General features: G+C 45.5%; 1 protein-coding gene across 4 annotated transcripts in view; it reads right to left on the bottom strand.

Moving 5' to 3' along the window:
- The window catches only part of SMARCA5 (SWI/SNF related, matrix associated, actin dependent regulator of chromatin, subfamily a, member 5), a 436,858-nt gene that overhangs the window by 167,972 nt on the left and 251,785 nt on the right, over positions 1-17,101 (bottom strand). For all 4 annotated transcript variants that reach the window (XM_033939984.1, XM_033939968.1, XM_033939959.1 and 1 more), the window contains 2 exons: positions 9,018-9,137; positions 1,395-1,505 (listed from right to left, as the gene is read on the bottom strand). In XM_033939984.1, the coding sequence (XP_033795875.1) occupies positions 1,395-1,505; positions 9,018-9,137 (231 nt within the window). The remainder of the gene's footprint in view (positions 1-1,394; positions 1,506-9,017; positions 9,138-17,101) is intronic.

Below are 17,101 nucleotides of genomic sequence, written 5' to 3'. Positions count from 1 at the left end.
CTGAGTTCAGGTCAAAAATGACTTCTTCGCTCTACAGAAAACAAAGAACTGAGGAACCGCGAGCCTAGGTTGGGCAGAAAGGCACTCGTGCATGCGCAGTCACGAAGTTTCTAAAAACTTAAAGTGATACTATACTTTTAATGCTGTCAGTACTGGGGCTCCATGGATGATATCACCCACATATGAGAATATGCTGCCTGCTTGTCCTGGGATAACATAAGAATAAAAATGTAGATGTAAGACTGGAAATTATCTCTTGTGGAAGGTGGAAAGCCTCAGATCATGTGTCCATTTTCACATATATGTACCAAGAAAATTGGCAAAAAGCTTTAAGCTACCTGTTAAAAATCCATACCCGTCCAAAAATATATATAAATGTGAATATAAGGAACCTCAGTACAGGTTCAATCAACCTTTTGTTTTTATTGGTAAAGTTTTGGGTTTTTTGAAGTCAATTTTCACATGCCAACCCACTGGCCATTCAGCTAACGTGGACATCAATTTCAATCACTAGCCATCATCCTCCACCACCCTTAATTACTGTGCAAAAATCATGCTATGCAAACTTGCATTGATAATATATAAATAATATCAAAAGTGTACAAACCACTTATCTTATTAATGTCAGGCAACTTGTTTTAGACTCATTCTGATTCTGACAAGCTCGTTTCACAATATCTTCCTCAGAGAGTCAGAGAAACCATAAAGTGTTTGTAATAACAAAGCTGTATCCCAACAACTCACATAGCCCATGTCACCTTACATATCCTTAATAATAGCATAGGATATGTAAGGTGACATAGGCTATGTGAGCTGCTGGAATACAACTTTGTTATTACAAACATTTTATGGTTTCTCTGAGGAAGATATTGCGAAATGTGCTTGTCAGAATCAGAATGAATCTAAAACAAGTTGTCTGACATTATTAAGATAAGTGATTTTTACACTTTTGATATTATTTATATATTATCAATGCAAGTTTGCACAGCATGATTTTTTCACACTAATTAAGGGTGGTGGAGGATGACCAGTGATTGAAATTGATGTCTACATTAGATGAAGGGCCAGTGGGCTGGCATATGAAAATGGACACATGATCTGAGGCTTTCCTCCTTCCACAAGAGATAATTGACATTTTTCTAGTCTTACATCTACAGTTTTATGATTTTGTTTTGATTTTTGTAACCTTTGGTTGTTAATTTTTTGATTCTTGTTTTTGGATTGTTGATAACATAAGAATAGCCATACTTAGCCACAGTGGCCAATCCAGGTCATAAGTACCTGGCAGAAGTCCAAATAGTAGTAACATTTTATTCTACCGATCCTAAGCTGGTTCTGCTCTTTTTATTCATGCTCTCCCCACTGTTTCAAGAATCAGTATGTAGCTTACTTACCTTTGGTGCTTTGGGCTCACTGACCCGAAGGGCTTCTCTAAAATAAGCATCAACAGCATAGTTAGCTTTCCGTTCTCTCTTGGGAGGTTCAATCCATTCTGTGAAGGCCATCTACACAAACATAATAACTATTTTTCAAAAGTCAACAATATTGAGAACATTTTACACAAAGTAGCTCAAATTAGTCTAAATCAAACTCAAATTTAACAAATTATTATTTAAGGGATTAACAGAATTTAACAGAAAAAGAGATTAGGTTCTTACCCTGATAATATCTTTTCCATTAGATTAGAGATGTTATGCTGTACTGTAGGATAATCAATTTGATTATACCAAGTTTAAAGTTTCAAGTTTATTCAGTTTTTGATGAATCGCCTATTATAGATTCTAGGCGATGTACATATTACAATTTAAATAGAAGAAACTTACAAAATAATTCAAATTACAAAATTAAAAGAACACACACATGAGTTTAAGGAATGGGGATAAAAGTTACAATATTTGGGTATAGTTAAAAAAAAGGAAAGAACAATGGGAACATGTGCAGCAGGTGCCACTTAAATTTTATCAGCCCCTCCTTTTATGCTCATGCTCTCTGCTGTCATCTCTAGTTCGTACCAAAGCAGGCGTCAGCCCTATATCAAGACAGAGAAGGAGTGGTACAGGGATTCTCCCTGAATACGATTCTGTTCTGCTTTGATAAGAGAATGTAAATAACAACATGAAAGATAACAATGCAACACAACAAAGAAATTCTGCAAAGAGAATAACAATCATCAGAACATTTATGGAGCTTGAACAGCCTTGCATTGCTGAGTGCTGGTTGTCAACATAAGAACATAAGAAGTTGCCTCTGCTGGGTCAGACCAGAGGTCCATCGCGCCCAGCAGTCCGCACCCGCGGCAGCCCATCAGGCCCATGACCTGTACGGTGATCATTGTCTGAACCCTTAAATCCCCCTTGGTCTCTATCTATACTCTCTCTATATCCCATCTCTACCTCTATCTGTATCCCTCAATCCCCCTATCTTTCAGGACCCAACCAATGTCAGCAAAGGCCTATGGGACATTATATCGATCTGACTCCGATATAGATAAGACACTAAAAGCTCCTGCACAAAATCCACATACCTTAAGTATCTAGCCAGCCTGGAAGAGATGTTACTTGAATGAAACAAAGAAGCCAGACAGACTAATTCCATCTACCATTCCTGTGTCAATTTAAGATGGCAGAGAAAGATGCTGGAAAATGTGTATTTAATAATAGATGCTATTTTTAGATTAAGTCTCAGATGTATAAATGGAGAAATTAGGTTCTTACCTGCTAATTTTCTTTCTTTTAGACTCTCCAGACAAGTACAGTTCACTAATGGAGGTGGAGACTGAGACAAACTTTTGGCTGTAGTACAAGTGGCTGTGCAGTCCCCCTATACAAACATTCTGCCAAATAGCCAAGCAGAACTAATAAACTAAGAAGTGCTAATCATAACAGCAACAGCAGCCCCAACAGGAGCAACAACTAACATACAGCCATACTGTTGAAAATTGCATAGAAGAAGCCCCTTCAAAAACATCCCCACAGCTAGCCACCTATACCAGCTGAGCAAAAGCTGCTGTTCTTTTGATCTCCCCGACCGTCACTAAAAATACAAGATCGCGCAGAAAAAAACGCTCTTCACGCAAATCCCGCAAGAACAGACAGACAGGGTGGGGACTGTGCCGGTCTGGAGAGTCTAAAAGAAAGAAAATTAGCAAGAAAGAATCTAATTTCTCCTTCTTTAGCACCTCTCTAGACCGGCACAGTTCACTGATGGGATGAAACAAAGCAATACCCATCATGGGTGGGACACCTGGAGGGCTGTCACCAAAACATGCTCACCAAACACTGCGTCCCGACGCACCTGAATGTCCACACGGTAGTCGCACAAAAGAATGGAGAGAAGACTAAACCACAGCTTTACAAAAATCCACTGGAGGCACAAGAGAAGACTTAGCCTAGGAAGCTGCCTGACCCCGTGTGGAATGAGCCTTGAGAAAATCCAGAAGGTATGCGGAAGCGATAGACTCCTTGATCCAGCAAGCAATGGAAACTTTGGATCCAGTAAAAGGACAAAAAGATGATCCGACTTCTGGAACTCTGGGTCTGCTGAACATAAGAGTGATAGACATCCAACTTGCGCAACTGCCTCGTGACTACCCAAGACCGAGAGAACCACGGACTGGTTGATACGAAAAGGTGAAAACACCTTCAGCTGTAGCATAACACGCTCCCTAGAAAACTCCAGGAAGGGAGGCCTACAAGAGAAAGCCAGCAGCTCAGAAACATGTCTGGCAGAAGAAATGGCCACTAGGAAGACCGCCTTCAGAGTAAGGTCCTTCAACGAGCAGGAACCCATAGGCTCAAAGGGAGGGCCAGATTGAGATCCCAGGCCGGAACAGAGGGCTGCACTGGAGGTCGAAGTAATTTGGCTGCCCTCAAAAAGCAAATCATATCCGGAGAAGTTAAGCGCAGAGAGAGGGGGGACATGATCGAGACGTTCAAGTATCTTACGGGCCGCATCGGGGCGGAGGAAGATATCTTCTTTTTCAAGGGTCCCACGACAACAAGAGGGCATCCGTTGAAAATCAGGGGCGGGAAACTACGAGGTGACACCAGGAAATTCTTTTTCACTGAAAGAGTGGTTGATCGCTGGAATAGTCTTCCACTACAAGTGATTGAGGCCAGCAGCGTGCCTGATTTTAAGGCCAAATGGGATCGGCACATGGGATCTCTTCACAGGGCAAAGGTAGGGGAGGGACATTAAGGTGGGCAGACTAGATGGGCCGTGGGCCCTTATCTGCCGTCTATTTCTATGTTTCTATGTTTCTATTACCCTGCAGCAACCCATAAAAAGCAGACAAAGCCGCAAGCTGAACCCGGAGAGACCAGGCCAGGCCCCTATCCAGGCTATCCTACAAGAACTCTAAGATGTGAGGCAAAGAGGCACAAATGGAAATCACTCCACGCGCAGCACACCACTCCTCATAGATAAGCCAGGCACACACATAAGTCCAAGAAGTGGAAAGTCTTCAGGACCCCAAGAGAGTGGAGATCCCTTTACCCGAATAACCTTTCTTACCTAGGCGTTCCCTTTCAAGAGCCAAGCCCTTAAAACAAAAGGTACTCGGATCAAACATCGGAAAGAAATTCAGCGAGTAGCCCTCGGAGATAATCCGGAGCACCCAAGCGTCCGACGTGATCTCGGCCCATGCTGAGAGAAAGGCCTGCAATCGGCCCCCGATAGGAAGGGGGTCCTTCGACAGTGCGGAGGGGGCCCGCCCCCAACCGCACATCACGTCAAAAAGACGGAGCGGGTTTAGACGCTCCTTGCGCCTGAGGCTTTGGTTGGGACGCCCTGCCCTGCTGCTGGGGACGTCGGGGCGGAGGCCTGGACAAGGCCGGCGTCGACTTCTGCGGGTACCGCCGCGGAGGAGGTCTAAACGGCTTCTGCGGCGGAGCTCGGGGTTTGGGACGGACCAATGAGGCAATAGAGTGCTCGTGTTCCGACAAACGCTTGGTCGCCGCCTCCAAGGACTCATCATGTTGACCCTGTCTTCTCTCTATCCCCTCCTCGAGCAGAACGACTGGTTATGCTCTCTGGATCTAAAGGAGGCCTACACTCATATTCCCATCCATCCGGCCTCCCGTCAATACCTCAGATTTCAGGTGTGACATCTTCATCTTCAATACCGAGTGCTCCCTTTCGGCCTGACTTCGTCACCCAGAGTCTTCACCAAGTGCCTGGTGGTGTGGCCGCAGCACTCAGGAACCATGGTCTGCAGGTGTTCCCCTACCTTGATGACTGGCTAATCAAGGATTTCACGTCTCAGGGTGTCGTCCAGGCCACTCAGAAGATGATCTAGTTTCTGCAGAGTCTGGGATTTGAGATCAACTTTCCCAAATCCCATCTACAATCTTCGCAGACTCTTCCCTTCATCGGAGCTGTTCTGGATACTATTCAGCTCAGAGCGCTCCTTCCTCCTCAACGCCTGGCGGCTCTTCTTCATCTTTGTCACTCGGTCTCCTCTCGCCCATCCATCTCGGCGAGACACATGATGGTGCTCCTGGGCCACATGGCCTCTACGGTTCACGTGACTCCTTTTGCCAGACTTCACCTGCGGATTCCTCAGTGGACCCTGGTGTCTCAATGGTCGCAGATCTCCGACCCTCTGACTTGACACATTCGGGTCACTCCTGCTCTGCTACAGTCGTTTCGCTGGTGGATGCTCTCTTCCAATCTTTCCAGAGGTTTGCTGTTTTACATGCCTCCCCATCAGAAAGTCCTCACGACCGACTCCTCAAACTATGCTTGGGGGGCTCATCTGGACGGTCTCCGCACCCAGGGCTATTGGATGAGTGCGGATTGTCTGTGCCATATCAATCTCCTGGAACTCAGGGCAATTTTCAGTGCTCTCACTGCTTTTCAGCATCTGCTCCACGACATGGTGGTCCTCATTTGCACGGACAATCAGGTCGCCATGTATTATGTCAACAAGCAGGGCGGCACGGGGTTGGCCTCCCTCTGTCAGGAAGCTCTGAAAGTTTGGGATTGGGCGATTCGCCACAACACCTTCCTCAAGGCTGTCTACATTCAGGGGGCAGACAATGCCTTGGCGGACAACTTGAGTCATCTTCTCCAGCCTCACGAATGGACTCTCCATTCCACGCCCCTTCATCACATCTTCTCCCTGTGGGGAATGCCTCAGATAGACCTCTATGAAGCTCCCCACAACTTCAAACTGCCTCAGTTCTGCTCCAGGATCTACACTCCTCATCATCTCGAGGCAGATGCTTTTCTTCTGGACGGGGGGAATCTCTTTCTGTATGCGTTTCCTCCATTTCCTCTCTTTCAAAAGACTCTGGTAAAAGTCCGACCGGGCCACCATGATTCTGAGGAGACAGCGGAAGGCACCGCAGCAGGCATCGGAGTCAAAGCCGACATGAACGAGGCAGGCTTGAGCAGACTCGAGGCCGAAGAAGCTGAAGCGGAAGTCGAAGGCGTGGCGCTCTGCGATGCGGGCAGCTCTGGCGACGCCTCCATGCTGAACAGCGACTCCCACAAAATGCAGCGACGCTTAAAAGCACGTGTTGTAAGTGTGGAGCAAGGCCGGCATGATTTCGGAAGATGTTGAGGCCCGAGACACTGAAGACAGCGTCGATGAGGGTCCGTCAACGAAATCGCGCGCTGGCACTTGACACACTTTTTAAAACCGGTAACAGGCCAGGACATAGGCCAAAAAAGCTCTGCCGCAAGATCGAAGCCGCGGCCTGCCCGGTCGAACAATCGAAAGAAAATTTTTTTTTTTTTGAAAACAAGAAAACGCAACGTGAGCCAACGATAATGAGCCCAAAAAAACCTCAAAACCGCGTGCACAGAAGGCACAAGTGAAGGAACTTTGCGCAGAAAGTCGAAGACAGACTTCTCAGCTCCGCAGAAGAGAAAGAACTGAGGAGACGCGCCCGGTGCATCGGGCGGGAAGGCACTCACGCATGCGCGGTGGGCAACTCGAAACTTCTAAGAGTTTCTACAAGCAAGTATGCTTGTGAGATGTCCGCATCAGGGCTCCGTTGGATGACGTCACCCACTAGTGAGAATACCTGCCTGCTTGTCCTGGGATAAAGTAAAAAATGACCTAAAAATTATTCCCAATCTTCCACCCCGCTTATCTCTTCTAAAATTAAGAATACTATGAAAGCCTTGAGGACAAAGCTCATTTTTGGGTAAAAGTATCCCTCTGATCAATCTAGGTTTCTATAATAAACATTAAACCAGGATCGGTGTCTAAAAATAAGTCCTTAATACCTGTTGCTTATTGCACACTGACCTAGCATTACAATAAAGTACTGGTACTGGTGTGAGAGATTCCATGAACTGATTCAATTCCCTAACAGAAAGATTGATAGATCTAAGAACATTCTGATTTCTGCTGACATTTACCTTTCCACGATGATTTTTCCTATTTCCAACAACCACTGGAATTCTCTGACCCAGGCAGATATTGTTGCCTAGACAGTGATCCAGTGGAAAGGGAAACAACAATTGAACAAGTTAAGTTAAAATTAGAGATGAGTAGTAAATATAATATCCATAGAGTTGAATCCATCACTAAAATTTGAGATATGCTATAAATGGGCGACTACCTGAGTAATCCAATAATCGATATAACCTAATCTAGCTAAAATTTTTGTTAGGCATTTATATGGCTAAAACTCGTAATGAATATAACCAGCATTGAGGCCTGGAAAAAAGATGCACAGCATCTAACAATAAAAAGGCATACAACATAGTGCCTAATATATATATAACAATATATATAACAATATCTAAGTACTAGATTCTATATCTAATGAGAGTCTATGTTTAAATTTTAAATTATAAGTAAGTAAAACTTAGTCAATACTAGTGCAAGCTGGCCAACAAGTACCACAAGAGATTGGCCTGTCAGCTGCAGACCATAGTCTGCTTCTTCTCTACACAGGCAGAGCTGAAGGTAAAAGCTCCGAGTACTGAAAACAGAAAATGGAGAAAAAATACTGAATAAAATAAGAAAAGAGATAGGGCAGAACAGCAATACTCCCTGTGGCTCACATGCAAAAGAGAAAAACTGCAGGCGGCAGTAGAGCTCCCAGTGAAGTAGGAGGGACACAGAAAAGATCCAGAATGCATTCCTTCTACATATGGCTCGCAGCCATGGGGAGATAACACTCTTGTCTGGAATAAAAGTTAGGCAGAGCACATCAGATTAACACCTTCCAGCTGGCCTGCAAAAGGAAGAACTGGAGATGGCAAGCAGAAAGCATGAGAATAGAGAAGGGGCTGAAAGAATTTGAATGGCACCTTCTGCACATGCTGACGGAATGAGCTAGATTACCCTACAGTATAGCATAACATCTCGTATAGTGATGGAAATTCATATTTTCTCCTATTAATCACATTTTCCTCTTAAAGACAATTGCACACACCACTGTCTGTTCTCTGAAATAAAGCTAACTTCAATACAGATTTAATAGCATTTATTTTTGGTCAGAAATACAAGATAGACTCCACTTAACAGGACCCATTCCAAAACTGCTTTATGAGGATGAATCAGACACTAGTGCTTCTCAACCCTCTCCCGGAACCACACCTTAACAGTCATTTTCAGGATCATCATGATGAACATGCAAGGGACAGATCTAAATATAATCTGTCTTCGCTATACACAATTTTGTCTCATGCATATTCGGTGGTGATTCTGAAAACCTGACTGGCTAAGCACACTTCTAAGAGAAGGTTGAAAAACACTATCCTAGCCAAAGAAGGAAGGAGGCAGAGATGAGCACTGATGATAAAAGTAGTGAGAAGAAGGTTGAGAAACAAAAGGCTTACAGAAGAGAGGAAGTAAAGATAGCCTAGCAGCCAGAAATCCCTTATCTCCTTCAATAGTACTAGCTGAGTAATATTTTTTTGTCCCAAAGAGGCAAACAATACAGGATAAGCTGAAAATGGCCTATTTAGACATATACAAGGCTACACAATAAAAATATTATACACTGAATTTCAGATTACTATAGTATTCAAACTGGTTGAGTGAGGTCATTTACCTTTTGTTTCTCCCTATAATCTTCACCTTCAAAGTTATATACACTGGACTCTGTATCCATTGTGAAATTTCTAAGTGAACTTTCACCCATCTTTGAAAGCTTTTCATTCATTTCTGCAGTCTAGAAAACAAAACAAAACAATTTAAGTACCAAGGGGTCTTTGGAATTCAATGGTAAGGATATGTACAACAAAAAGGGCAAGATTAATAAAAATGGCTTATTGGAGGGAAGCACTCTCTCAATGAACAAATAAGACTGCAAGTTTTCATTCACTTACATTAAGATGCCCATGCAATACTGGATTGCAATGAGAGCAAAATCCAGACATCTTATTCCTAGTTTCTGAGGAATGGATGATTAGGTTCTTACCTGGATAATCTTCTTTCTGTTAATACACATAGAAGTCTGTACTCCAGGTGAATATCCTCTGGTTGCAAACTGTTGCAGAAGGATGTCAATCCCATCTTTCAGCTCCTCCTCTTTTACCAGTGGAATATAGAGCCCTCTTCAGTTTGAACCAAAGCAACAGCAGGGGCAGCATGGGGAAGTTCCCCAAAAAAATAGCACATTTCTTTTCTGCTCTGTAACTCATGAAAAAGAATAGTTAGCATGAACTAATAATACAAGTGTACCAACAAGACCACCCTGCTGTGTGTAACTAACACAAACACAAATGGAGCTCAGAAACAGCACAGTTACTTACCGTAACAGGTGTTATCCAGGGACAGCAGGCAGATATTCTCACATATGGGTGACGTCAACCACGGAGCCCCGATGCGGACAGCTTCACAAGCAGACTTGCTTAAAGAACTTTTAGAAAGTTTGCCTTCTCGCCCGACGTAGGGCGCACATCTCCTTAGTTCAAATAGCTAGCTAAGAAGCCAACCAAGGGAGGTGGGTGGGTTGTGAGAATATCTGCCTGCTGTCCCTGGATAACAACTGTTATGGTAGGTTCATAGACAATTTCGCGCAAGACAATTTCGCGCAAGACAACCGAGCGCGAGACAAGTGAGCGCAAGACAAGTGAGCGCAAGACAACTGAGCGTGAAGACAAGTGAGCGCAAGACAAATGAGCGCAAGACAATTGAGCGCAAATTATTTTCACAAATGTGCACGAGCGAGACAACTGAGCGCAAGACAACTGAGCATGAGCAACTGAGCGCAAGACAACTGAGCGCGAGCAACTGAGCGCAGGGCAACTGAGCGCAAGACAACTGAGCGCAAGACAACTGAGCGCAAGACAACTGAGCGCAAGACAACTGAGCGCAAGACAACTGAGCGCAAGACAACTGAGCACAAGACAACTGAGCGCAAGACAACTGAGCGCGAGCAACTGAGCGCAAGACAACTGAGCGCAAGACAACTGAGCATGGGCAACTGAGCGCAAGACAACTGAGCGCGAGCAACTGAGCGCAAGACAACTGAGCGCAGGACAACTGAGCGCGAGCAACTGAGCGCAAGACAACTGAGCGCAAGACAACTGAGCGCAAGGGGGACATCACGCTGCCGTTGTGGGGCGTTTTAGGGAAAAAGTTAAGGTTTAAGTATAATGGTATCCCTTGCAAAGGCAGCGACATTTACAAACACGGTCGGCGCGCGCGTGAGAACTGAAAATGTAAATATCAACATACCCTATATAAACTGGTTCATAGACAATTGCGCGCAAGACAAGAACTGAAAATGTAAATATCAACATACCCTATATAAACTGGTTCATAGACAATTGCGCGCAAGACAAGAACTGAAAATGTAAATATCAACATACCCTATATAAACTTCATAATCAATTGCGCTGAGTTTTATGATCATACCCTCCCTTTTCTTGCGGAGTTTTATGATCATACCCTCCCTTTTCTTGCGCGTGAAGCGGAAATATAAACATACCTGTAAATGAAGAAATGTGGACGTTCGCTCTCACCAGAGGCGAGAAAAATCCGCGCAAGATAAATATTCGTTATAGATCAAGTACCAGCAAAACCAGATCTTTACCTATAACGGACACGGTCAGGCAGCGAAAGGAAGGCGGGAAAGGAAGGAGGACATATATAATGTGGAAACGTAACCATAGTAACGAAAATGCATTCACGTGACTTGTATTTAAATGCTGTTCGGAGAATATATATCATGAGATAACGTAACCATGGTAACGAAAATGCATTCACGTGATTTATGTTGAAAACGCAAAGAGTCAAGGGAATCATACTGAACACACGTCGACGTGATGACGTGTTCATGTGCTGTACGTGCGCGTGTCCTCCGATATGGGCAAGCGGCCTCTAGTGGCGCGCTCAGTTGTCTTGCGCTGAGTTGTCTTGCGCTGAGTTGTCGCTGCGCTCAATTGTCTTGCACTCAATTGTCTTGCGCTGAGTTGTCGGTGCGCTGCATTGTCTTGCGTGCAATTGTCTTAGTGCTTATTTGTCTGCGCGATTTTGTCTGCGCGCGATTGTCTTGCGCGTTTTTGACCTGTCACCACCAAGCTGTCAGGTGTAGAGAATGCAGGTTGGGATGAAGTAGAGAACCCTGATTCTGTGTAAGCAGAGACGGAAAAACTGGTAGAAGTAGTGGCTCCCTGCTGCTGAGTTGAAGTAGAAGGGAGAACCAAGGTTGTCTGGGCCACCGAGGAGCTATCAGAATCATGGTAGCATGTTCGAATTTGAGTTTGACGAGTGTCTTGAGAATTAGAGGGAATGGAGGAAACGTACACAGGAATTTGTTCATCCATTCCAGAAGAAAAGTATCTGCCTCCAGGCGGTCAGGACAGTAGATCTTGGAGCAAAACTGAGGCAGCTTGCTATTGTGGGGAGACGCAAAGAAATCTATTTGAGGGGTTCCCCACTGGGAAAAAAAAGTGATGGAGAAGCGACGAATTGAGTGCCCATTCGTGAGGTTGTAGAAGACGACTCAATTTGTCCGCCAGAAAGTTTTTCTCTCCTTGAATGTAGACCGCTTTCAGAAAAGTGTTGTTAAGAATTTCCCAATTCCAAACCTTCTGAGCTTCCTTGCAAAGGGGGAAAGATCCTGTTCCTCCCTGCTTGTTAACATAATACACGGCGACTTGATTATCTGTACGAATGAGGACTACTTGATCATGAAGATGTTGAAAAACTTTGAGAGCATTGAAAATCGCTCTGAGTTCCAACAGATTTATGTGACTGACAATCTGTGTTGGACCAATGCTCTTGAGTATGGAGACCATTGAGATGAGCCCCCCTAGCGTAGGTCGAGGAATCTATTGCAAGGACCTTCTGATGAGGGGGCGTTTGAAACAGTAAACTTCTGGAGAGATTGGATGAGAGCATCCACCAGTGGAGAGACTGTTTCAATGAAGGAGTGACCATAATGTGCTGAGAGAGTGGATTGGAAGCCTGCGTCCGAGATGCCAGGATCCACTGAGGAATTCTGAGGTGAAGTCTGGCAAAAGGAATCATGTGAACTGTAGTCCATGTGACCTAGGAGAACCATCATGTGTCTCGCTGAAAGTGAAGTGAGGGATGACACCTTGAGACAAATCTGTATGAGAGTATCCTGACGCTGTTGAGGAAGGAATGCTCCGAGTTGTACAGTGTCCAGTACAGCTCCAATGAACTGTAGGTTTTGAGAGGGCTGTAGCTGGGATTTTGGAAAGTTTATTTTGAACCCCAAATGTTGGAGGAACCAAATAGTCTGTTGGGTCGCTACAATAATCCCCTGATATGTTGAATCTTTGATAAGCCAATCGTCCAGGTACGGGAAAACCTGGAGACCATAGCTGTGCAGAGCTGCTGCCACCACTACTAGGCACTTGGTGAAAACTCTGGGCGATGATGCCAGGCCGAAAGGCAGCACTCTGTACTGAAAATGATGATTTCCCACCCGAAATCTGAGAAACTTGCCAGAGTTTGGATGAATGGGAATATGAGTGTAAGCCTCTTTGAAATCCAGAGAGCATAACCAATCGTTGTGATTCAGAAGGGGATACAAGGATGCTAGAGACAGCATTCAAAATTTTTCTTTGACAAGAAATTTGTTGAGAGCTCTGAGATCCAATATAGGTCCGAGATCCCCTGACTTCTTCGGGACAAGGAAGTAATGGGAGTAAAACCCTGTGCTCTGCTGTTCCAGAGGAACTTCTCGATGGCATGAAGACGAAGCAGAGCTTGAGCTTCTGAAGATGAAGGGTGGTCTGCGACGGATTGGAAGGATACTCTCTTGGGGGAAGATCTGGTGGAACCTGAAAAAAGTGAAGACAGTAATCGTCCTTGATGATTGTGAGGACCCAGAGGTCGGATGTAATGAGTTCCCATCGTTGATAAAAATGATGGCGATGACCTCCAATGGGAAGAGGAGAGGAAGAGGCAGAATGACTGAGGTTATGCTCTGTGTTAGATGGTCAGAAAGGCTGAGTGGACTTAGGAGTATGAGGTTTACGCTGCCGCTGTTGCTGTTATTTCTTAGGAGGCAGCCTTGAATAAGGTGCTGACTTCTGAGGATTACGCCTCTGATAAGATGGAGGAGGCCTATAACTCTTAGCAGTCGAAGGCTTCGGTCTAACTATGGAGGCAAACGATTTTTCATGCTCAGACAAGCGATTTGTTGCTGCCTCAATAGAGTCATCAAACATCTCATTCCCCTGACATGGGATGTAGGCCAGTTGATCTTGCAGATTTGGATCCATATCTACGGTGCAGAGCCAGGCTAGATGGTGCATGGCCACCGAGAACACAGTGACTCTGGAGGACATTTCAAATGCATCATATGAAGCCTGAACCATATGCATGCAAAGTTGACCCAGAATGCGATGCATGTGTTGAAACTCTGGGAGCTGATGTTGAGGTAGATACTTGAAGAAAGTAGGCAAGGCATTCAGATAAGATGTGAAGACAAAGTTATAGTTTAAAATTTGATTTGTCATCATCGAATTTTGATACAGCCAATGGCCAAACTTGTCCATGGTTCGTCCCTCTCGGCCAGGAGGGACGGTGGCATAAACTTTGGAAGGATTGGTTCTTTTCAAAGAAGATTCCACGAGAAGAGATTGATGTGATAGTTGAGACTTCTCAAATCCCTTACAGTGAACCATTTTATATCGAGATTCCAGCTTTGCTGGCACAGCAGGAATGGAGTATGGTGTATCAAGATTCTTTTTGAAAGTTTGAGAAAGAATACTATTCATGGGTAATTTTAAAGAATCCCTAGGAGGATTAGACATACCCAGTTCTTCCAAATACTCCTTAGAGTATTTTGAATCAGTCTCCAAAGAAATGTTGAGATCTTTACTCATTTGGCATAGAAACTTCGTAAAGGACACCGGATCTGAAGAGGGATGGCATTGTTGAGGAAAAGGTGTATGAGAGCCCCTCAAGGTACCTTTTACAGCACAGAAAGACGGTGAAGTCTCTCTGGAGTATTGATACCAAAGATCTGAATCCATAAGCAAAGATGCAGATGAACGCTCACTTCCGGAATGAGTCAAAGAAGTATAACATTTTCGTGAAGAAAACCTCGTAGAGAAGAACTCAACTGGCGAGAATGCTGAGGCTTCATAATAGGTTTCCTTGATAAATGAGTTGATGGTCTCAAAGAGTCTCGATGCTTCAATAAGCGAGGTCTGTCTCGAGAAGAAGACAGGCCTCGATGAATGTCTCGACAAATGATGTGAAGAGGAACTATTCCTTGAATCACAGGCCCGTGATCGAGTTGAATCCAGCCTCAATGAGGAATGTTGAGGAGTCCTCGCCCTGTGCCTTATGTGTAGAGGTAGGACTGGAGGTTGAAAATCGAAGTCGAGACACTGATAAAGACTTAGCTCCTTGTGCAGATGTATCTCGAAGTACTCTCAAGGACTCAACTCCTTGTACAGTGTGCGCAGAGTGATCTCGAAGCACTCTCAAGGACTTGACTCCTTGAATAGAGTGGTCAGGTTGGGCTCGAGGCATTCTTAAGGACTCGACTCCTTGTAATACTGCTGAGTGCTCAGCCTGGACTGCAGGAAGCACGGTCGAGGTAGGAGTCAATTTGGCAAGCATGTTACCAAACTCCTGATGCAGAATAGCTTCCATTCTGAAAAGCCGGCACCGAGACCACTGGAGCTGGTACAATTGGTGTAGCTATGGACTCCGAGGAAGATGACCTCGAGGAAGAGTGTTGTCTCAATTTTGAGATACGCATTCTTGAAGTCTCGAAGCATCCACCAGGGCCGCTGATGAAATGGCCTGAGACTCCTGAAGGGTTAGCTTGGGTAGCTTACATGATGGAGACACTGAGGATAATGGCCCCTCCGGAGAGGATTTAGCTGACTTCCCCGAGGATGATGACTTCCCCATCGAGGAAGGCTTGAGCGAGGTCAAGGTTAAAGGTTTGGGCCTGACAGAAGACTTCAGCGAAGTCTTGTGAGCCCAGCGCTTGTACACGCCAGGCCTGGCTTGGCGAAGCAGCAGCAAAAGGACAAACTCTGGAGAGAAAGTCATACAGGGCATCAGAGAGATAAGAGGCAGCCATCTCAATTTTAGCTACTGCCTGATCCACCAAGACCAGTCATCAGATTCACGGTCAAGGACATGCTCGGCCCATCGAAAAACAGCCCAAGCCACCAGACTACCACATATCGCCACCTGGAACCCCCCCCCCCTGAGGTAGAGACATCAAATGTCTGCTTAAGAAGGGCCTCTAACCTACACTCCTCAGAGTCTCGTAAGGCTGAGCCGCCCTCAACGGATACCGTATGCCGCTTTGCAATGGCTGAAACCACCGCGTCCACCACTGGTGACTTCAAGGTATCCCTATCCCCTTCTGGGATGGGATACAGGCGACCCATAGAGCTCGTAAAATGAAAAGGTGTCTCTGGCCTTTTTCACTGCGCCAAGACAATATCCCGAATATCTTGATGCATAGGAAAAGAGCAGGATGCAGAGTGGATCCCCCGAAGAGGGTGCACCACACGCTGAAGCTCCTTCACATCTTCCTCGAAGCACAACACAGAGGAGACCTGAAGAATCAGGTCTTGGAGCTCATCCCACTGAAAAATGCATACCACGGGCGAATCCTCACTAGCAGACAGAACCACAAAGCCGCCACTACCGGCATCTGTCCCCCACCCCTACCCCCCAAGAGGATCCTGGAGATCTCCTAAAGGGTTCAGGTCCTCATCCAATGAAAACTGCTCCTCATAGACCAAACCTTCATCCCAAGACACCCGCGGCCGCTTGGTCGAAAGAGGAGGAGACTGGAGGTGAGGGGGGCCGAACCGGAGAGGATACAGAGGAAAACCCTTCCCCCCTCCCCGGACGCAGAAGCAGGACCCCCGGCCACTTGAAAATAAGCCTTGCACAAGGCAAAAACATAATCAGAGGGAATAAAACCCTGGCGGCCCAAAGGGACACACTGCCAAAGCAGAGAACCCAGCAGAAATCTGCCCCTGTCTCTCCAATACAGGGGGGAAGGTCACCTGAGGCTGCAGACAAGATGAAGGTGCTTCCCGCCAAAAATGGAGTGGATCCTGCCAAAAAAGACCCCTTCAAGGCCTGTAGCAACTGAGAAGCCTGAACTATCCCAGCTGCTAAAACAGGCAAGCCGGCAGCAGCAGTAAGAGAATTCCCAGCAGCATCAGCAGTAAAGGAAACCTTATTTCCATGACCGTCAGTGGTTGAAGAAATCTGTGTGGGCCGTGAGGAAATCTCGGGCTTCCCCACTGTCAGCTACCGGCGCGCAAGATACTCGCAAAGGGGAACCCTACTCGCCAGTACCCGAGGCAAACGAGGATTCCCCTTCGCGGCAGCCAGCACACCGCCAAAGGCCAGCTGAAGTTACCTCGCATCTGGAGAACAATAAGCACTTTTTCCTTTTAAAAGTGCTCATTGCACAATACACGACCTAGATGTAAGAAAAGTGCCAGTTAACAATAAAAAAGCAATAAGAAAGTATTGAAGGATCTTTTCAGACTGGCAGTGCCTCAGGATTTTTTTTTCAGAACAGACTCCACTGGCTCTCTAAGCCATATGCCTTGCCAGTATCGGTGGCAAGGCTTACGGCTGAGGCACCTCTACAAAATTTTGGGGAGGTGGTAAAGGGGGGAAAGGACTCAGCTCATGACCCGTCAAGTGTAACAC

This window comes from Geotrypetes seraphini, chromosome 1, assembly GCF_902459505.1.
Source record: "Geotrypetes seraphini chromosome 1, aGeoSer1.1, whole genome shotgun sequence".
Classification (NCBI taxonomy): Eukaryota; Metazoa; Chordata; class Amphibia; order Gymnophiona; family Dermophiidae; genus Geotrypetes; species Geotrypetes seraphini.
Note: the sequence above shows the minus strand (reverse complement) of the source record. Positions and strands in the feature narration are given on the sequence as shown.